Here is a 22,360-nt window from a genome sequence, read left to right on the forward strand (position 1 = left end):
GCGCCCCGGCCGGCACCGGCGCCCGCGCCTTGCGGCCAGCCCCAGCCCGAAGGCAGGCCGTGGCGAAGCGGGGTCCGAGGACCCTGGGAGGTCTGGGGGTTCGCGCACCTGAGGGGGCCCTGGGGGAGGGCAGGCCGTGGGGGAGGGGCAGGCCGTGGGGGAGGGGACAGCCGCGGCCATTTTGTCCTGGCCCCACTTCCGTCTCCTCCCGGCGCCTCCGCGTCCCGCGCTCCTCCCGGGGCGGCTGCAGGGCGCGGCCAGCGCGGCCGCCATTGGTCGGCGCCAAGTGCGCCCGCCCCCCCCGCCCGCCCGCGCTCCGGGGCGCATGCGCAGAAGCGGACGCCCTTCCCGGGTGACGAGGGCTCCCGCGCGCGGGCTTTGGCCCCGCCTCTATCTTCCCCGCCCGCTCCCCGGGGCCGTTCCGAGCGCGGGGGCGAGAATGAAAGTTCCAGAACGCTGCGGAGAGTGCGTCATCGCGAGGCGGGGCGAAGGGGCGCGGCCCGGGGCGGGGCCAGCGCGCTCATTGGGGCTTGTAGGAGCGGTCGCGCGCCCATTGGTCGAGAAGCCTTGATGGGCAGCGGGCAGGGCGGGCCCCTTCTGGAAGGTTCTGAGGGAGGGTATAAGAGGCAGGGTGGCGGCGGAACCCGGCCTCATTGAACGCGGGGACACCAGCTCTGGTCGGTCTGTGCCAGCCGGACGCACACACCAGGTAAGGCCTCGGGGCCTCCAGCCCTCGGGAGCTCCTCCGAGAAGTGAGGGGCGGCGTGCGCCCCTCGCCGGGCTCCGAGCGGGCGCGGGCGCGGGCGCGGGCGGAGGAGCGGGCCGGGGGCGCGGGCGCGGGGCGCGGGCGGAGAAGCGGGCGCGGGGCGGCCGTCCGGGGGAGCAGGCGGTGTCCCGCCCGCGCGCATGAAAGGGGAAGGGTTCGGGCGCGGAAGTGGAAGTGAAAGTGGAGCGCCGTCCAGCCGCCCTGCGTCTCCCGGCTGCCGGGCTGGGCAGGTTCACCCGGGTTCCCTGGCAGCCATTGCTGGCGGGCGCCCAAGGCGGGGGAGGGGGCCCCGGGGCGCGGCAGGGCCGCGTGGTGCGGAAGCGGAGAAGGGGAGTAGAGTCCGGATCCGGCCTGAGACCACGTGGTCGCCAGTGGCGCAGGCTTTCCCAGCCGGCGTTTTCTCCAGCCGGAGGCGGGCACAGGCCCTGGCTGCAGGGGCTTTAGTAAGCCTTCCAAATGTTCCCGCCGGCAGCGCTGAGGGGTCGTACCTGTGCCGGGCCCACCCGACCTAGGAACCAGGTCATTCGATTCCGGTCAAGCCACGTGCTCTGGGTTGTGGGGTCGAGCCCCAGTGTGAGGCGAGCTGATCAATGGTTCTCAAAATTCATTCTATTCTTATTAATTCAGGAATAAAAATATAAAGTGGTCATACCTAATAGCCTGACTTCCCATTTAACGAAGGAAGCATTTCTAAAAGCTTAAACATTTTTTCCAGCAACCATGTCGAAGGGACCTGCAGTTGGCATTGATCTTGGCACCACCTACTCATGTGTGGGTGTATTCCAGCATGGAAAAGTGGAAATAATTGCCAACGATCAGGGAAACCGAACCACCCCGAGTTATGTTGCCTTTACTGACACTGAACGATTGATCGGTGATGCTGCAAAGAATCAAGTAGCAATGAATCCTACCAACACGGTCTTTGGTAAGTCTCTAGCATTAAAAACATAGCAGGAATCAAGCTGGGCAGAGACACCTATTATGGGGGGTGGAAAGCTTTAAGAATTGGAAAAGTCATTTAAAAAGCTTAAATAGATGTGAGCAGCAGTTTATGGCTCCTCGGGCCGAAATTTTGAGGTATCGGCATCTCAAGGAAAACAACAATTTTTTGGCCATATAAAAGTTGGAATAATTATGAACGTGGGCTCCTAGACATCAGATTTTCAGTAGACGAGAGCCTAGGATGTTTGGGAAAGTATAAAGAGGTTAATTTGGTTTTGCATTTCAAATCTTTGCAGATGCCAAGCGCTTGATTGGACGTAGGTTTGATGATGCAGTTGTGCAGTCTGACATGAAGCACTGGCCTTTCATGGTGGTGAATGATGCTGGCAGGCCTAAGGTCCAAGTGGAATACAAGGGAGAGACAAAAAGCTTTTATCCAGAGGAGGTGTCATCCATGGTTTTGACAAAGATGAAGGAAATTGCGGAAGCCTACCTTGGCAAGGTGAGTAGCGCCGTGTGGAGATGGAACACCAGATACTTGGGTTCTCTGGGTGGATGACTTGAGTTTTGACTGACCAAGAATATACAGAAACTGCATTAGTTATTATTTCACTAGAATGTCTTGTGTAATTTGCTCTTATTTTGTGTGCATGCCTGAGGAGGTGATCACAGGACTATCAGTGTGTATGAACTAATGGCCTTTGTTTTTTCCTATTAGACTGTTACCAATGCTGTTGTCACAGTTCCTGCTTACTTCAATGACTCTCAGCGTCAGGCCACCAAAGATGCTGGAACTATTGCTGGTCTCAATGTACTTAGAATCATCAATGAGCCAACTGCCGCTGCTATTGCTTACGGTCTAGACAAAAAGGTGTGTACCATTTGTGCTGCATATCTGCATTACTTTAACGTTAAATTTGAACCTTAATAAAAAGTTGAGACGCAGCAGAAATATAGGTAACAATGTCTTCTAATGACAGGTTGGAGCTGAAAGAAACGTGCTGATCTTTGACTTGGGAGGTGGCACCTTTGATGTGTCAATCCTCACAATTGAAGATGGCATCTTTGAGGTCAAATCTACAGCTGGGGACACCCACTTAGGTGGAGAAGACTTCGACAACCGAATGGTCAACCATTTCATTGCCGAGTTCAAACGCAAGCACAAGAAGGATATCAGTGAGAACAAGAGGGCTGTCCGTCGCCTTCGTACTGCTTGTGAACGCGCTAAGCGTACCCTCTCTTCCAGCACCCAGGCCAGTATTGAGATTGATTCACTCTATGAAGGAATCGACTTCTATACCTCTATCACACGTGCCCGATTTGAAGAATTGAATGCTGACCTTTTCCGTGGCACCCTGGACCCTGTAGAGAAAGCCCTTCGGGATGCCAAGCTTGACAAGTCCCAGATCCATGATATTGTCCTGGTGGGTGGCTCTACTCGTATCCCCAAGATTCAGAAACTCCTCCAGGACTTCTTCAATGGAAAGGAGTTGAATAAGAGCATCAACCCTGATGAGGCTGTCGCTTACGGTGCAGGTAATCCAGCTATCCCAGTTGAACAGTTCTAATAGCTCAAACTGACTCGCTGTGATGAAGGATTTTTAAACATTCGTAGTTTCCACTAAAAGCTTCGCTAATGATAGCCTAACTTCCTTGGATGTCTGAGCGATAGAGGGATTAGTTAATGGGGAAATGAATTGTGCAGCACTTTTTTAAAACTAACTACTTTTTAACCTAGCTGTCCAGGCAGCCATTCTCTCCGGAGACAAATCTGAGAATGTTCAAGATCTGCTGCTGTTGGATGTCACCCCTCTCTCCCTCGGCATTGAGACGGCTGGCGGCGTCATGACGGTCCTGATCAAGCGCAACACCACCATCCCCACCAAGCAGACACAGACCTTCACCACCTACTCCGACAACCAGCCGGGCGTGCTCATCCAGGTGTGTGTCCCTCTTACCTCGCCCTGGGTATAAGGGTGGGTGGGGTGGGGGATGAGTGGGCCCGCTGTGATGATGGATTCCAAAACCATTCGTAGTTTCCACCAGAAATCTTGTGTTGGCCAATTCCTTCCTTGGATGTCTGAGCGGGCCAGTCTTTCCTAATTGAAGTTATACTTGGAAATGACATAGAAAGTTAGTAATTTTCTAATAATTTCTATTTCCTACCAAGGTTTATGAAGGTGAGCGTGCCATGACCAAGGACAACAACCTGCTTGGCAAGTTTGAGCTCACAGGCATACCTCCTGCACCTCGTGGTGTTCCTCAGATTGAAGTCACTTTTGATATTGATGCCAACGGCATCCTCAACGTCTCTGCTGTGGATAAGAGTACAGGAAAGGAGAACAAGATTACCATCACCAACGACAAGGGTAAGTTAAACCACAATGTTGAGTGTGTCAAAGCCACCTGGACTTGCAATTCAATATTAGGGATATGCAGTGTTCAGCGGGAGGGCATATTTAGTCAGATGGGGATTGTAGACTAGTTTTCAAATGGAGACCATGTCCAAATGCCACAGGTCGTCTGAGCAAGGAAGACATTGAGCGCATGGTCCAAGAAGCTGAGAAGTACAAGGCAGAAGATGAGAAGCAGCGGGACAAGGTGTCTTCCAAGAATTCACTTGAATCCTATGCATTCAACATGAAAGCAACTGTTGAGGATGAGAAACTTCAAGGCAAGATCAATGATGAGGACAAACAGAAGATTCTTGACAAGTGCAATGAAATCATTAACTGGCTTGATAAGAACCAGGTATGTAGTTTTTTGAAACTGTGGGTGGGCCTAGAGCTTCAGTAAATTCAGAGAGGTCACAATGATGAATGGTCCAAACATTCGCGGTTTCCACCAGAATTCAGTTGTGTTGGCAACTAGCTTCCTTCCTTGGATGTCTGAGTGGCCTGAGATTGAGTGATGGCAGGCTTCTGTATCTGGTAGCTTATCAGATTGCATTGGGTGCATAAAGGTTCCTTAAGTTTTGATGGTAAAATATCTTGTTCTCCTTTTCCCAGACTGCAGAAAAGGAAGAATTTGAACACCAGCAGAAAGAGTTGGAAAAGGTCTGCAACCCCATCATTACCAAGCTGTACCAGAGTGCAGGGGGCATGCCAGGAGGAATGCCTGGGGGCTTCCCCGGTGGCGGAGCGCCTCCCTCTGGCGGTGCCTCCTCTGGGCCCACCATTGAAGAGGTTGACTAAGCCAGCTTTGAGCATAGATCTAGCATTGTTCCACACAAAATATTGAAGGACCCAAATTTGTAGTAAATTCCTTGGCAGTTTTAAAAGTTAAGCTGCTATAGTAAATAACTGGGCATTCTTGATACTTGAATACGGACTGTGCACAGGGAAAGGAAACATAATGCACTTTATAACTGTATTGTAAAGTGGAAAATGCGATGTCTTAAATAAAACTATTTAAAATTGGCAACATACAACTGCCTGGCTCATGTTTTATAAAGGCAGCACTCACTTCTAGGGTGTGATTTCCCTCTGGCCGAAGTATTTATACACAGTACCTGGGGTAAGTATAGATTACTCTGGTTAAATTCCTAAGGAAGGTTTAAATGAAATGGGGAGAACTTTGAGTTTTGGCCTCATTTAGTAAATGGTGCTGTCAACACAAAAATATGGTAATTCCTTTCAGGATTAAGTTCTTGGGAAATGAGTGTTAAAAAGTGAATAAAATTGGAATTCAAAGTTGGAATAAAATTGAACACTGAACAATTCCTAAAGGTTTTCCCACTTTTAATTTTTTGGGAGTGACAAATGGTTAATATAAAACTTAAAACAGGTTCAGGTGGATAATACCACCTGCATGTTGTGTGTTCACCGCCCCAGGAAATTTTGAAGTTTTGAGGACAGCCAGTTTGAGCAGACACATGGTCATTTGTGCCTGAGTGGAAGTTCAATGTTAATTCTGAACCTGGGTAGTAAAAAGGGGTTCTCCCACCAGAAACCCTGCTCGGGGCAGGTTTTACTGGTTTTTCTTAGTCAAGGGCTAAGCTGGCTGTGGTAAGTCTTCTCACCTTGGAATCTAACTTGGAAAGGTGTTGAGTAGCTAATAGGTTTTGATCAGTCGGCCTAACACTCAAGTTCATAGGCTGAGAGGAGGAGTCGGAGTCGAATTAGTTTACAGTGGACAATCCTGCTTAGGAGCAGAAGCCTTCATGGTTTTTTATTCACTGAGTTGTATGTTAGCAAAGTTTCTGTGAATCTGTCCAGATGGACCTCCATTTACTCGAGCCTGAACAAGGTGATACTTGTTATTCATGGTCTGGTGGTGCCCACTCAGGTGGTCAGTTTAGAAGTTTAGGCGTCACAAGCAAGGTTCTAGTTGAGTAACCCACCTATCTGCTCCTCTTACAGTTCTTGGGTAAAATGTAAAACAAGTTTTATAGGCTATAATCTGATCTAACCCAATAACCATAATTCTCACCATTAGCCTAGTTCAGTGAGCATAACCAAGAGGCTGCTTGCCATTCGTAAAAGCTGCTGTTGCATCTGTGAAACAAGTGGGAGAGAAAAATGGCAGTTTCCTTCATGTGGACAGGAGGAAACACATTGGTAATCCTGGAGTAGAAAAGGGCTGGGGAGGAGGGTGGAAATTACTAGTTAATCCAAATAAGACGAGTACACAGCTGCTGAGAGGAGTTAACCAGTTACCCTGGGGGAGGAGATTAAGGCATTGAGGTTCCTTAAAAAACTTCAAACATTTTTGTTAGAAAAACATAAAAATAGCTATATGTGTCCTTTGGTAATTAACTTGCTTGTAATTATGTAAATGAAAAGCCTTTGACTATATTAGGGAAATTATTTTTTATATTGATTTTTTACAGAGGAAACGAGAGAGACAAACATCAATGAGAGTCATCGATCAGCTAGCTGCCTCTTGCACACCCCCTACTGGGGATGTGCTCGCAACCAAGGTACATGCCCTTGACCGGAATTGAACCCGGGACCCTTCAGTCCACAGGCCGATTCTCTATCCACTGAGCCAAACAGTTTTGGCATAGGTAAATTATTTTAATAGCTGTTGCCTTACTATGCTGATGAACTAATACTCTCAAGACGCTCATATGAAGAGCCAAAAATGAGCTGAGATGGGTATAGTCAGAGATGTAGGGCTCGTAAAAAAGCATGTTGCCACTTCCTCATCCATTATGACCCCCCCTTTTTTTATTAAAGATTATATTTAAAGGTTTAAAAACAAAAACATGTTTGTCCCTGCACAGTAGTGTAGTTTATAAAAGTGCCCAGCTCATCTCAATACAGAACTTTACTCCAAAACCTGTATTTTTATTCGGGCTTCATGCTTACTGGGGGGAAAAGTGAAGTATATACATGCAATTATGTACTTAACTTAGTCTCAGCATTTGTGAGTTCATTTTTTATGTTTTTATTGATTTCAGAGAGGAAGGGAGACAGAGAGAATAGAAATGTCAATGCTAAGAATCGGATTGGCTGCCTCCTGCATGCCCCCTGCTGGGGCTCAAGCCTGCATCCTGGCTTGGTATGTGCCCTGAACTGTGACCTTAGCCAGACTGAGTTCACTTTTACACTTTCCCAGTACCTTGGGATTCACAATTACAGACTTACCTTTGCAAGCAGACAGCTAAGCAGCTGGGTTTTGAGGATACAAGTGATTCAAAAGAGCTTTGTTTTCCTTTAATCGGGCTTCTGTGGCGGCTGAGCCTGTTTGGGGGAATAGACACAAAGCTAGTGAAGATCAGTTCCAGTCGTAAGTGCCTACAGGGTAGCAGGAGAGACTGACGGGCACAAGATGAATTACGGACAATTACAAAGTGACATTACATCTCTAACTGGTTTGCTCAGTGGATAGAGTGTCAGCCTGCGGACTGAAAGGTCCTAGGTTCGATTCCAGTCAAGGGCATGTACCTTGGTTGTGGACACATCTCCAGTAGGAGCTGTGTAGGAGGCAGCTGATTCATGTTTCTCATCTAGCTGTCTATCTCCTTTTTCTCTGTAAAAAAAAAAAAATCAAAATATATATATAAAAAAAGACCCCAACAGTGACATTACAGTGTACAAGATAGCCGATGATTGTGGGCAGACCCTGGAGAGATTATTACTGTATTTCTCGGCGTGTAAGACGACTTTTGAAACGAAAAAAACTCAACCGAAAATCGGGGGCAAAAGACCAAAATTGCACAAAAATTACCTGCAGATCTTGATGGCAAGGTAAGTCTTTTCTTTGAAGTGGGGGGATAGTCTTATACAGCAAATATAGGCCTACACCTGTTCTAACTGTAAAATTAGGGGATCATCTTATAGGCTGGGAAATACGGTATATAAGTTGTTCACCGGAGAAAGCTTAAAAGACGCAGAGAAGGTGGCCATAGGAACACCAATGTCTACCATTTTCCATTCAGGTTAGTGTCAGCAAATGGCTTCCACTTTCGATTCTAACCATCTTCCATGGGAAGATCAGCTGGATAGTCTAGCTCTGTGTGCATAAGTATGGAAGGTGGCAAGAACAATGTTACTTTTGCATGAATTCTTGTAAGGCGGTGGTTGTAAGGGAATGTGTGGCCTAGGTGCCTGGTTCTGAATTTGCACAGGGCTACTGGGTTGGGAAGAGGGAGCAAAAACTTGCGTGCCCTCGGCCTTCACGCCCAGTTACAGGCTGGTTTCAGCTGAATGAGCAATAACATGGCTGACTTTTTTTTTTTATAAAGACTTTAAAAAATATATATTTTATTGATTTTTTACAGAGAGGAAGAGAGAGGGACAGTTAGAAACATCAATGAGAGAGAATCATCCATCGGCTGCCTCTTGCACAACCCCTACTGGAGATGTGCCCCCGAGCAAGGTACATGCCCTTGACGGGAATCGAACCTGGGACCTTTTAGTCCGCAGGCTGCCTCTCTATCCATTGAGCCACACCGGTTTCGGCAACATGGCTGACTTTCAAATGTATTTTTCATATTGTAGCTTGGGTTACCCAACAGTAATCATTACACTTTTAAACTACTAAGGAAACAACTTGTTAATCCTCACTTGATGTTTTTCCATTGCTTTTTATTTTTATTTTTTTTTATTTAGAGAGTGGAAGGAGGGAGGGAAGGAAGGGAGGAGAGGTGAGAAAGACACATTGATTGGTTGCCTCCTGCAGAAGCCTTGACCTGGCCAGGATCAAACCTGCAACCCTTTGGTCCATGGGTTGAAACTCTAACCACTGTGCACACCGGCCAGAGCAAGAAATAACTTTTATCTTTAAAGGTACAATAAAGTTACTACTAACTACTGTAATATTTATGTACTTAAAATGTCATTTAAAGAACTAAAATGATGCCGTCAATCCTTTTCTCAAACAATATTTATTGAGTACCTACAATGTTCTAAGACTTAGCTTTCATAGTAAAAAAATGGTGTGAAAAAATGGTGTTTTGGAATTTGTTAGGAGAGCATGGAGTGACTGGTGAGGATTAAATTGGGACAATTTTCATTTGAGGTCTGTATGTGACTGTAAGGACACCTTGTCCACTAGATGGCAGTAGCTATTTATAAAATTGCTACTAGGGCAGATGGGGAAAGTTGCCAGTGTTTTGTTTTGTTTTTTTAAATACATTTTATTGATATTTTAGAGAGAGGGATAGAGAGTTAGAAACATCGATGAGAGAGAATCATCCATCAGCTGCCTCTTGCACACCCCTTACCGGGGATGTGCCCACAACCAAGGTACATGCCCTTGACCAGAATCGAACCTGGGACCTTTCAGTCCGCAGGCCGACGCTCTATCCACTGAGCCAAACCGGTCTCAGCTGTTTGTTTTTTTAACAAAGGTTTATGCTTTTATTTTTTTCTCCCAAACTTGTATTGAATTTATGAGGTGACATTCGTTAATAAAATTATGGGTTTCAGGTGTACACTTTATAATACATCATCTGTAATCTGTATACAGATGGGGCAAAAATAAGTATGGAAAATAATACAGTAATCCTATATAATAAAGAGTTAATATGCAAATTAACCCCTCAGAAGATGGCTGCCTATGACCAGGTCAGCAGGGGGGTTAGTGAGGGATGACCAAACAACTGAACAAGCAGGCTGCATGGGGTAATCAGACCAGCAGAGGGGGCAGTTGGGGGTGATCAGGTTGGCAGGGAGGTCAGTAAGAGGCGACCAGGCTGGCATGGGTGGGGGCAATTAGGGGCAACCAGGCTGGTGGGGGAAGAGGGGAAGTGCAGTTGGGGGTAACCAGGCTGGCAGGGGGGTAGTGAAGGGTGACTAGACAGATGGCAAGGGGCAGTTGAGGGCAATTAGGCTGGCAGGGGAGGGCACTTAGGGGCGACCAGGCCGGCAGAGGGGGCCAGCTGGGGGTGACCAGGTCAGCACGGGATGGGGGGCAGTAAGGGGTGACCAAGTTGGTGAGGGGAAGGGGGCAGTTAGGAGCGACCAGGCCAGCAGGGAGGGGGCAGTTGGGGGCAACCTGGCAGACAGGCAGGCAGGTGAGCGATTAGGAGCCAGCAGTCCAGGATTGTAAAAGAGATGTCTAACTGCCGGTACTCTGACATCCCCCGAGAGGTCCCAGGTTGAAGGGGGTGCAGGCCAGGCTGAGGGGACAGCCCCCCTCTGCATGAATTTTGTGCACAAGGCCTCTAGTTAAAAAATAACAGTACAAGAATAAACTCTGTTTTGAGTATGTACTCACAACTGTAAACCTAATTTTGCCCCTCCCTGTATTGTATTGTGTGTTCACCCCTTCCATCACATTTATCCCCCTTTTACTGTCTTCTACCTGCCCCACACCCAAGCTTTGTGCTTTTTGTTTGCTTCACAAGTTTCCTAACTGGAAGGAGAGCAAACACTGAGGAAGGAAGTCAGCCCCAGACATTCACCGTCCACTCCAGGCATTCCCAGGGAGCTGAGCACGTGCCCTGCTTGGGGGGTTGCCTTTTATTCCCAAACCTGTTAGGTGTGGTGTGGAGGGGACACAGACAGACTTTGAAACATGGAGGGGAAAAAGATAAAGCTCAGTGGGAAGATATTTTTAAGGTAAGAAAAGAAAGAGGCTGCAGAGCTGACTTCTCCAAGAGAGTGGGGGGGTGGGGGAGAGAAGAGAGGAGGGAGGGGGAGAGAGTAGGAGGGAGAGAGAGAGGGGGAATGGAAATGATATGAGTATGTCCTGCTGTGGTAATTGGGAAGATGGAGGAGGAGGAACAATAGGAATGTGAGATGAGATATAAGATTCTTTTTTTTTTTTTTTTTTTTTTTTAATATTTTTTATTGATTTTGTACAGAGAGGAAGGGAGAGAGACAGAGAGCCAGAAACATCGATGAGAGTCATCAATCAGCTGCCTCTTGCACACCCCCTACTGGGGATATGCCCGCAACCAAGGCACATGCCCTTGACTGGAATCGAACCCGGGACCCTTCAGTCCCCAAGCCGATGCTCTATCCACTGAGCCAAACCAGTCTCGGCAAGATATAAGATTCTTACTCTCAAGGAATGGAGTGATCATGGCTGTGTTGTCTTCTTTATCTCAGCTTGATTGACATATAATTGACATATATAATATTGTATAAGTTTAGTTTTTATTTGATACACTTACCTATTGTGGAATGGTGACCACAGCAGGGTTGGTTAGCACCTCCATCACCTCACAAAGTTGCCATTTCCTTTTTGTGGTGAAAACATGTAAGATTTGCTGTTGTAGCAGCTTTTAGGAATATAATAGTGTCGTTAACCATGACCACCGTGCTCCACATTAGATCCCCAGAAGTGATTCGTTCATCTTTTAGCTGGACTTTTGTACCCATTGATCAACATCCCCCCACTTCCCCCACCCCTTGCGCTGCTCCTATCTATGTCATTTGAGATACTGATCTCTCAAACCAAGTAGATTCAGGTTTTATATCGAGGGGTTGAAAAACTTAGATTGGATTGAAAAGAAAGCAGGCTACAGGCAAGTAACCACTTGAAAATATTTAGAAAATATTTAGAAATCTCTTGTTTGTTGATTTAGTGCTTCTCATATTCTGTCTACTCCACTGTTTACTAGGTGTGTGACCTTAAATTATTCCTTCTGAAACTGAGTTTCTTTACTTATGAAATGGGATTATGATACTCAACCATTTGATTTGTTTTGAGGACCTAGTGAGCCAGTATATGTGGAGCATTTGCTCTGTACCTGACCTATAATCCAGTCTCTTCCTGCACCCCCACACCCCTTTCCCCCTGATAATTATCAACCCATTCCCTTTCTTTGCCCCTGATTCTATTATATTCACCAGCTTATTCTGTTCCTCAGATTTTTAATTCACTTGATCTTTAGATTCACTTGTTGGTATATATGTATTTGTTGATCATAATTTTTATCTTTTTTCTTCTTCCTCTTATTAAAGAATACCTTTCAGCATTTCATATAATACTGGTTTGGCGGTAATTAACTTCTTTAGCTTTTCCTTATCTGTGAAGCTCTTTATCTGCCTAAGTGCTCAGTAAAGGCTATTATGAACTATTCATTAACTATTAATTACATAATTATTTTAAAATTTCCTAAGACTACCATGACAAAGCACCAAAGACTGTGTAGCTTAAAACCATAGCAATGCGCTGCCTCACAGCACCAGGGACCTGAGAGCCAGTGCCTGGCCTCAGCTAGCTGCTCCTGGGCTCCGAGGCGGCTTTGCAGTCACATGACCGCCTTCTTCCCCGTGTTTTCACGTGGCTTTCCCTTTGTGCGTCTGTCTCTGCCATTTCCCTTTTGTAAGGACACCAGTGGTGCTGGATGAGGCCCACCCGAATGACCTCATTGTCAGATATGACGGCCTCTGCGAAAACCCTGTTTCAAATGAGGTGAAGCCATTGTGAGCTCCTGGGGCCAGTACTTCCGCTGTCTTTCCCGGGAGGGGGGACACAGCTCAGCCCACACGGTCACATTCCCGGGGACACAGACCCTCCCGGCTCTGCACAGACACAGACCGCGAGCCCCAGACCACACGCCAGCACCTGTTCTTCCCAGGGGCCGAGGAGACCGGCCCCTTCCCGGGAGCGGTCCCGCACAGACCGCCAGCTGCGGCCTGCTCCTCTCTGCCTTCACCAGCGCCGTCCCTCGGGGCTGCCAAGCACTGCCTAATTCTATTATTGCCGTGATTTCCCCGTGGGCAGCCGTTTATTTCTGTCATCAAGTCTCTGATGAAATCTTTATCTGTGAAATGTTTAGTCCAATCCCGGCAAATGGTGTGTATTAACAGGGCACAGGCTGCCCGCGCCTGCATTATGTGGTCATTTGGAAGCGAGAGAAGTGAGGACATGGGGCCAGGCTTCCTTTGTGAGCTCGCATTAATGGGGGAGCTGGTGATGCCGATCGACAGCCCATCGATCTGGGCTAATAGTGCACCGAGGGGGGCGGTGGCGGGTGAGGCAGGGAATAAAGGATAACGGCCAGTCGCCAGGACCCTGGCAGCTTTTAATCTATTATTGCCCCTTTTTAATGCAACTTTCTTGTCCGCTGCATTTGCTTCCGCCGCTCCGCCTGCTGTGCTGAACTGTGAGGCCAGCGGGATGGCACCACCAGAGTGGCCCAGAGTTCCCGCGATTGATTCTCTGATGCTCTGGGTGTGAATTGTAATTATTTCATTAAGCTCTTTAATGGGTATCAACCATGAACCTTCCCCAGCCTGGGCCGGGCGGCCAGGGCAAGGTCTGCAGCTTTAATGTGGTGGTCTCGTTGCCACCAATTGTTCCACCCTTGACCCGTTCCCCCTCCTATTCCTGCGTCTATAGCTTTAGCGGGAAGCAGGTCGATCTGCTCTCGGGGAGGAGCTGGGAGGGACGCTGGCTGACTTGGGGAGGTTGGAGGGGAGGCTACGGTTGAGCAGATTGCACGGCTGGCTGTTCGCACCGAGGACTAGCTAATCGCTGGGTCAGGTCTGCCCCACCCCGTTCTGGTTGCCTGCGCAGGAGGTGAGGCCCGGGCCCCGGGACAAAGGGAGAGAGCTGGCAGCCACTCCCCTGGGAGGCTGGAGTCCTGTTGTAGCTCAGAACATCCCACACCCTCACCGTGCCATCCATCAGTCCTCCGGGGAGCCGTGCGTAGAAGGAGTGCGGAGCCCTGCCTTGTGCCTTCGGGTTGCCTCTTCTCTGCTAAGGGCAGACGGACCGGCCGGTGAACAGCAGCAGCAAGACCCCGCTGAGCCTTGGGAAGCGGCAATGCAGGGAGCTGGGCTTCCCTCAGAGGCAGCTGCTGGACTGACCTGCAGGCTCAGGAGCCGGTCACAGTCCAGAGGAAGGGCTCCCTCTCCCTGGGAGCAGCGTGCTCAAAGACCGGGCAGGGAAAGAGAGAAGGCACAGGAAGTACGGGCCTCAGCGAGCCACGGAAGCCAAAGCGTACCAGGAGGAAAGGAAGTCCGCTCTCGGCCCGAGCTCCTCAGCGCCCCCCCCTGCCATTGCGGAGAACCTCCTCCGGAGACCCGGGAGCTCAGGGTCCCGCGTGGCGTTTCCCACGGTTTTATCAGGTGCCCTCTTGTCTCCAAACACTTCCTTTTAGGTCAGGAGTGATTTCTATCTCAGGTCCTTCCCTGGTCTGGTGTGTGTGGTGGTTTAAAACACAGTCACAATTTTTCCTGACACTGCTGTCCTCAAGGAATGGAGTCGAATTCCTCTCCCTTGAATGTGGGCGGTCTTCAGGGTCTATCTTCAAATGGGGAGAATGTGGGGTGAGTAACCCTGGGTGACTTCCAAGATTCGGATAATTAAATCCATGCTGCTTCCATCTGGCCCTCTGACATTCGCCGAAGGAGCCTTCAGCTGCCCTGCAGGAGAGACGCTGAGACCTGTCAACTCCCAGTTCCAGAGCAAATCAAATTATTATTATCGTTTTAATTTACTATTTTAGGGTGATTTGTCACACAGTAATAAATAACTGGAAAGTTATATTTGGCTAGGTTGTGTTTGATTCCGTTTGATTACTATAGCTTTATAATGAGTCTTAAAACTTTGTTTTTCTTTTTTTAAGTTTGTTTTGAATCTTCTAGATCTTTTGCTTTTCCATGTAAATTTTAAAAATTACCTAAATTTCTAAAAAATAAAAAAATAGCCTGTTTGAATTATAATTGGGATTTTAATGACTATAGACTAAATGGGGTAAAGTTGACATATGAACATAGTATAAACCTCTTCATTTGTTTAGGTCTTTTAAAATTTCTGTCAGCAATGTCTTATAGTTTAGAATGAAGAAATCTTGCATCTTTTGATATATTGGTATCTAATTACATTTTTGTGCTATTGTATATAGTACTGTTTTTTAAATTTTACTTTCCTATTAATTGCTTCTACTTTGTAGGAATACAATTGAACTTAAATACTGACCATGAATTGTGTGATTTTGCTCAATTCACTTATTAATTCTAGTAATGATTTTGTGGAGTTACGATTATTTTTCTTTAAGCAATAATCGTTGTCTGTGAGTAAGGATGGTTTATCTCTTCCTTTCCAATCTGTACACCTCTCCACCTTTTACTCCTTTTTCTTTCCTTATTGCTTTGGCTGGGATCTCCAGGAAACTGTTGGTTAGAATGGTGAGAATGGACAACCGTGCCTTGCTTATGATCTTAGGAGAAAAGCATTTAATATTTCACCATTGAGTATGATACTAACTTTGAGTTTTTCATAAATGCCTATAGGTTGGGTTTGGTATTGTGATCCCATTAAGGATCCATTTGTTGAGTGTGGTACAGAGAGGAACACTGCCCTCAGCTGGTGGTCCGTGCTGGGACCCACAACAGAACTTCCAGCAGAGGCCAGGACGAAGGCGGGAACTAGTGCGAATGAACCAGGAGTGTGGCCTCACCGCTTAGGAATGAGAGAACCTGAAGTAGTAAGAAGTGCTGCAAGATGTGGTTATCTGAGAGCCTGGGAAGAATGGATAGTTAGAGCCAAGAGAGATAAAATCCCGGGGAGTTAGAATGCCTGCCTTTTTCCTCTCCACCCGGTAATACATTCATTCCTCAGAAGCCAGCTGAAATCTTTTCTCTCCAGAACTTTCTTAGGTAAAGCTGGTGACTCCCTGGCTCAGGCTCCCTACACAATTTCCCCGTTAGTAGCACGTTTCAAACATTCTGGAGAAGTTTGTGTGCCTGGCTGTCCCCTCCACTTGTCAGCGGATCCTCCGAGATTGGCACCGTGTCTCTGCACTTTCACGTGGCCTCTCGGGCTTGCTGTCTGGGGATCAGGAAATGGGAGTCAGAGCTCGGGGTGTAGGCACCATATTCCCTGGCTGTGCAAACCTCAACAAGTTTTTCTTCTGAAAAGCGCTTTGATTTACAACAAGCATGTCAAACTCAAAGGCTGACACGGGCCAAATAAACAAGGTTTAAGTTTCTGTGGGCCGCAAGAAGCAACAACAAAAGCTTCCATTTTCAGAGAAACGTAGGTTTATTTCGATAGAGACATGCAGAATACAAAGGGCTGAAATAAATGAGTAACGGTTAACATAAAATAGAACATTTTAATAAAAGTTAATATTTTTTTCTTGAACATTAACTTACCAGACACCGAACAACTGCACAAATTAATGAGTAACGCAAATAAACCTATTTTTCTTGTTCTATGAAAGTGAAATATTTCCTGTTTCGCACACCAAACAAGTCAGTCCACAACTAATGACATGGCCATCGGCTGCTAAAATATCCGCTGCTGGTGTTAGTGGAGAGAGATGGTGCGCCTGCACTTAAGGCAGGTAAGGGAAATGAATGCAACAGGATGATAGTAACCAGTCGTTAGCGAATGTTGTAGTTTGTTATTAATAATTATGTATGATAGGACATTGCAAAAATTAAGTTAGAAAATTTTTATTAAGACATTTCTTACAGCCGAAACCTGTTTGGCTCAGTGGATAGAGTGTCAATCTGTGGACTGAAAGGTCCCAGGTTTGATTCCGGTCAAGGGCATGTACGTTGGTTTGCGGCCACATCCCTGGTAGGGGGTGTGCAGGAGGCAGCTGGTCGATGTTTCTCTCTCATCGACATTTCTAGCTCTCTCTCCCTCTCCCTTCTTCTCTGTGGAAAATCAATAAAAAAAAAAAAATTAAAAAAAAAAAGACATTTCTTACATACCGTTATATTGGCTGAGCCGCAAAAATATTCATTGTGGGCCGCATGCAGCCCGCAGGCCGAGAGTTTGACATGCTTGATTTAAAATATAATTCCCTCCTAAGAGCAAGTACCAGGTTCTACTTACTCCCTTGAGTGAGGGATCGAGAGTTCTCCGGGGGTGGGAGTATGTGGGGGCGGGGGCGGCCAGGCCGGGGGGTGGGGAGGCGTGTTATCATGTCAAGGAATGGGTGAGGCAATTTGCTGAACTGGATAGGCCACTTGATTTGAACTCAACACATTTAGCGCAATCTATCCATTCACATCAGTGCTGAGGAGGCACCCGGGTGTCATGGAGTGACGCTGACTCCGGGGGGGTGAGGCCGGGGGACCTCACAGACTTCCTGTCCTCCGGAGCCCGCGGTGGAGAGACCCACAGAAGTCTCTGTGAGGTGAGGGTGGGCAAGGAAAGCAGGAGGGGGAGGACAGCGGTGTCTGAATGACTGAAGCATGTGAATATTTCAGTATTTGTCTGGAGGTCAGAACTGGCATCCATAGCTGAATTGAAGTGGCATAAAGTAATTTTGGGGCCATTGTGCCAGTTATTAAGTTATTGTCTCTAGCTCCAAACCCATTCCTTTAGACTCTGCTTTTTGGTGTTTGGTCTGGGATTCTTTTTTTTAACCCTCACCCGAGGATATTTTCCCACCAATTTTTTGAGAGAGTGGGAGGGAGGGGGAGAGACTGGAGCTCTGTGTCCATGAACCAACAGCTGCTCCAACCCGCCCTCCTCCCAGCGGCTGGCACCACCACCCACTTCCTGTTTCTAAAAGCTTGACTACTCTAGATACCTCGCATAATCCATAAAACCTTCTATAACAGTCACAGTTTTATCACAACAATCTATATATATAAAAGGCTAAGTGACCATCCGACTGTCCCACAGGCCAGTACAGATGATGTGCACTGACCACCAGGGGGCAGACACTCAACACAGGAGCTGCCGTGACTTGACAGCGGCGGTTCTCTGGTGACACACCCTGGAACCAGAGACAAGTTTCATATTCATTTTACTAATTTCTTTCATTTCTGACACTATTATAGAGGGTGAACAGCGATATTAAAATATTCCTTCTAGTTAACTTCCTTTCAATGTGCATGAATCCGTGCACCGGGCCACTAGTAATCACATACGCAGGCAGGACAGAGCCTCTTAGAGGCCCTCAAGATGCTAAGAAATGCCAAACTGAGATCACAAAAATTGTGGCATATTTAAAATTTTAAATCGAATGAATGAGTGCTTTGAAAATGCAATGTCATATACTTGTTCTAGACAATTTAAAAAATATATATATTTTATTGATTTTTTACAGAGAGCAAGGGAGAAAGATAGAGAGCTAGAAACGTCAATGAGAGAGAAATATCGACCAGCTGCCTCTTGCACACCCCCTTCCGGGGATGTGCCCGCAACCAATGTACATGCCCTTGACCGGAATCGAACCCGGGACCTTTCAGTCCGCAGACCGACACTCTACTGCTGAGCCAAACCGGTTTTGGCTCTAGACAATTTTTTAAAATTTATGTCATTTAATGTTATGCTTTTTTCGCTTTTCTTTCTTTCTTTCTTTTTTTTAAAAATATATTTTTATTTATTTTTCACAGAGAGTAAGGGAGAGATATAAAGAGATAGAAATGTCAGCTGCCTCTTGCACACCCCCTACTGGGGATGTGCCCACAACTCAGGTACATGCCCTTGACCGGAATCGAACCCGGGACCCTTCAGTCTGCAGACTGACGCTCTACCACTGAGCCAGACCCGCTTCGGCTATTTCTTTTTTTTTAAGAGCATATTTTCAAAAGAAAACTTCAAGGAGAATTGCTTTTATAGAAGGAAGCTAGGGTCATCGCAGATTTCTCCTCATATCTGATGAAGAATGAAATTCACGCCAGCCATCACAGACACATTCGTTTACGAATGCCTCAGGGTGTGCTGGAGAAGGCGTGGCCCCCATGCTGCCCGCCGTTTCAGACGGAACGATAACATCCCCTCCGCCTGGCTGGCATTTCTCTGTGGCTGGTGGGTATTTATTTTGAGATCATGCCAAAATCCAACTTTGCTGGCCGTCATTACGGTGAGCTTCAGGCGAGCTGACCTTTCACCCTTGGTGGTGAGAGGCCCTGGGCAGACAGCACTCCACCGTCAGCCCAGGAGTCTCAGCGGCATTGTTCCCGCAGGAGATCTGAGCGCAGATTGGATGGCGGTCGAGCTGCAGTCAGGTTCAGCCTGAAGCCGGGGCACTCGCAGCACCGCCGCCATCCGCCAGGCCCGCCGCTGACAGCCCATGCCAGCTCGGCCCAGGGCGGGGCTGCTGATGGAAACGGCTGCCTTCGGGTGGTGAGGCCCGCCTCCGGGAGCAGTCAAGAAGAGGTTTGACTGACATAATTTGGGTTCGCTGCAGAGGAGTTTCAAGCCTGGGAGGTAACCCGGCGTGGCTCAGTGGTTGAGCATCAGCTTTAGAACCAGGTCATGGTTTGATTCCGTCAGGGCACATGCCTGGGTTGCAGGCTTGATCCCCAGTAGGGGGCGTGAAGGAGGCAGCTGATTGATGATTCTCATCATTGATGTTTCCCTCTCTCCCTCTCCCTTCCTCTCTGAAAACAAACAAACAAACAAACAAACAAAAATAAAAGCCTGGGGGTGGGCGTGGGGGGAGGGAGCTGCCTCAGATCATTTCCAGCTTCTCTCCGGCCCCGCAGCACTGGGCCAGCGCGGCCAGCGCGCTCCCCTGTCTGGGAGACCTGTCTGGGCCGCACACGCTTCTCCGCCTCCCCGCGGGCAGCGCCGCCTCTGTCGCTGGGCAGCCGCAGCCTCCTGTGAACAACGGGGCCTGGTTCCCGAGGAAGGCAGCCGGGCCGCCTCCATCAGTATTCTCTCCAGTCCCCGGTGGCTGCTCCCCGAGGGCTGGCTGAACCCGCGCTGACCTCATCTCCGCGCAGAGCGGAGAGGATTTGGACAGAATTAGTTATATTAGCGACTCCCCGAAACACTCCGTTTACTTGTGATATGACAACTATTTCAGCCATTAGGGTCTCTCTGTCTCTTATCATCTTAAATGCACTCACTTACATTCCAAATCACTGCCTAATTTAAAAGCCTGTTTGCTGAGATTGTCACAGGCCCTGGGAAGGCAGGCAGCCGCTCACCAATCTCTGGCTGGAATGGGAGTCAGACGGGGAGCTTTGATTGAATATTTCTCCCCAAGACTTATGCTCAGTCAGGTACGACGGCAACACTTAGGGAGAAAGACTTAAAGGGACAGGCACACGGTGAAACGTATAGCTCTGCTTGGAGGTGGCAGGGTGGCAGGTGACCTCGGCAGGTGACTTCATGGCTGGTGTCCTCGAGCTCCTTGGCCCCCGGGTACGGTCTCAGAGCACACGTACTGAACGCCTCACATCTGCCAGGCAGCGTGGCAGGCTCTGTGGGCATGGTGCTGTTCTCAGTTTGTTATTAACAATGAACATGTATTGAGCTCTTATTATGTGCCAACTATGCTAAATACTATTCGCGCGTTTTTGCATTTAATCCACACCATCATCTACATTGCAAACGAAGAGGCTCAACTGTGCAACTCTTTAATTTATAATATTTAACACCGTGCAGCGCTGTCTCCCCAAATCAGACTTCCCCGGAGAAATGTCTAAATGTGAGGTTCCGGGCGAGGACCGTGCTCAATGCGCACGTGCGTCTGCAGCAGGAGCAGAGTTCCCAGCGTAGGAGAGGAAGGACGGAGGGAACTCCTGTCATTTAGATGATTACAGTCTTGTGTGTGTTTTTCCCCCAATATATTTTTATTGATTTCAGAGAGGACGGGAGAGGGAAACATCAATGATGAGAGAGCATCTTTGATGGGCTGCCTCCTGCACGCCCCCTACTGGGGATTGAGCCCGAAATCTGGGCATGTGCCCTGACCAGAATTGCATCCAGGACCCTTCAGTCCCTCGGGCCAAGCCAGATAAGACAGATGATTATGTTCTTGTTTTTCTTTATTTTAGTCTCTTTGGTTCCTCTGGAGGTTTTGGCAATGTTGTTTGTTTGTTTATTTCAGGGTTCCTCAGACGTGTTAACAGGAAGCAAGAAAGGAGAACTATTCTACCTGGGCTTGGGTTTGAAGGTTTAAAGCAGAGACAGTCTTAGCCAGTTTGGCTCAATGGATAGAGCTTTGGCTTGCAGACTGAAGGGTTCTGGGTTCGATTCCTGTCAAAGGCATATCCCTAGGTTGTGAGCTGGATTCTCAGTGTGAGACCTGCAGGGGACAGCTGATCAATGATTCTCTCTCATCATTGATGTTTTTATCCCCCCTCTCCCTTCCTCTCTGAAATCAATAAAAATATATTTTAAAAAATTAAAATCCTATCTAATAAAATAGTAATATGCAAATTGACCATCACTCCAAGACACAAGATGGCTGCCTCCATGTGGACACAAGATGGCCATCACAAGATAGCTGGCAGGGGAGGGCAGTTGTGGGCAGTTGTGGGCAGTTGGGGGTGACAACAAGGCCAACAGAGGAGGGCAGTTGGGGGAGACCAGCCAGCAAGAGAGGTCAGTATGGGGGGCCCAGCCCTGCAGGGGAGGGCTGTTGGGAGGGACCCATCCCTGCAGGGGAGGTCAGTTGGGGGAGACCAGGCCTACAGGGGAGGGCAGTTGAGGGGAACTAGGACAGCAGGGGAGGGCAGTTGGGGGGACCAGGCCAGCAGGGGAGGGCATTTGGGGGTGATCAGGCCTGCAGGGGAGGACAGTTAGGGGTGACCAGGCCATCAGGGGAATGCAGTTAGGGACAATCAGGCCAACTAGGAAGCAGTTAAGTGTTGCTCAGGCTGGCAATGGAGTGGTTAGGGGGTGATCAGGCTGGCAGGCAGAAGTGGTTAGGGCAATCAGGCAGAGGAAGGCGAGTGGTTGGGAACCAGCAGTCCAGGATTGTGATCCTGGTGGGATCGGGCCTAAACAGGCAGTCGGACATCCCTCAAGGGGTCCCAGATTGGAGAGGGTGCAGGCTGGGCTGAGGGACATTCCCGCACCGCCCCCCCCCCTGCCCCGGGTACGAATATCATGCACCAGGTTTCTAGTTAAAAATAAAATAAAATAAAAGCAGAGAGAGCAAGTCCTTGGAGCACACCCAGAGAGGACGAGAGGTGTCCCTGGCTGCACTCGGAAGTGGCCCTCAGACTGCCTGGACGGTGCGGCCAGAGGCCTGGACACCAGCCTTGGAGCCTGCGTGGTCCTGGCTGTGCAGCTTCTGTGCGGAGCGCCCGCAGCCTCCTCTGTGTGTCTGACCAGCTCCCGCCTCTCCTGCCTCTGCAGCGGCTCCCGGGGCTGTCCGGCTCTGAGCTCTGGTGGGCCTGCGGGTTTCTTTCTTGCGGTCTTGGTCGTCCTGGCGTCTACCAGGCTTTCCCGGCAAAGGCAGTGCCAAGAGGGCGAGGCCAGGCCTTGCTCAGACTGCAGCCCAGCGTCGCCTGGCGCCCACTCAGGACACCTGCCCCGCCAGGCCGGAGTGAGGGGCAGAGACTCCGTTCCTGGACGAGAGGAGCTGCAAGCGAG

At 48.5% G+C, this 22,360-nt stretch overlaps 1 protein-coding gene across 1 annotated transcript; it reads left to right on the forward strand.

Annotated features, from left to right (window-relative positions):
- Positions 1–316: 316 nt before the first annotated feature.
- Positions 317–7,683, forward strand: HSPA8 (heat shock protein family A (Hsp70) member 8). The gene is made up of 9 exons (XM_084867343.1): positions 317–709; positions 1,482–1,691; positions 2,005–2,210; positions 2,427–2,579; positions 2,689–3,244; positions 3,447–3,649; positions 3,879–4,077; positions 4,227–4,459; positions 4,717–7,683. Exons 2-9 carry the CDS (start codon positions 1,487–1,489, stop codon positions 4,900–4,902), a joined length of 1,941 nt encoding a protein of 646 aa, XP_084723469.1. The 5' UTR covers positions 317–709; positions 1,482–1,486; the 3' UTR covers positions 4,903–7,683.
- The last annotated feature ends 14,677 nt before the right edge of the window (positions 7,684–22,360 follow it).

The sequence above is a fragment of the Pipistrellus hanaki genome (genome assembly GCF_964339955.1).
Source record: "Pipistrellus hanaki genome assembly, chromosome: 19".
In the NCBI taxonomy this organism is placed as follows: Eukaryota; Metazoa; Chordata; class Mammalia; order Chiroptera; family Vespertilionidae; genus Pipistrellus; species Pipistrellus hanaki.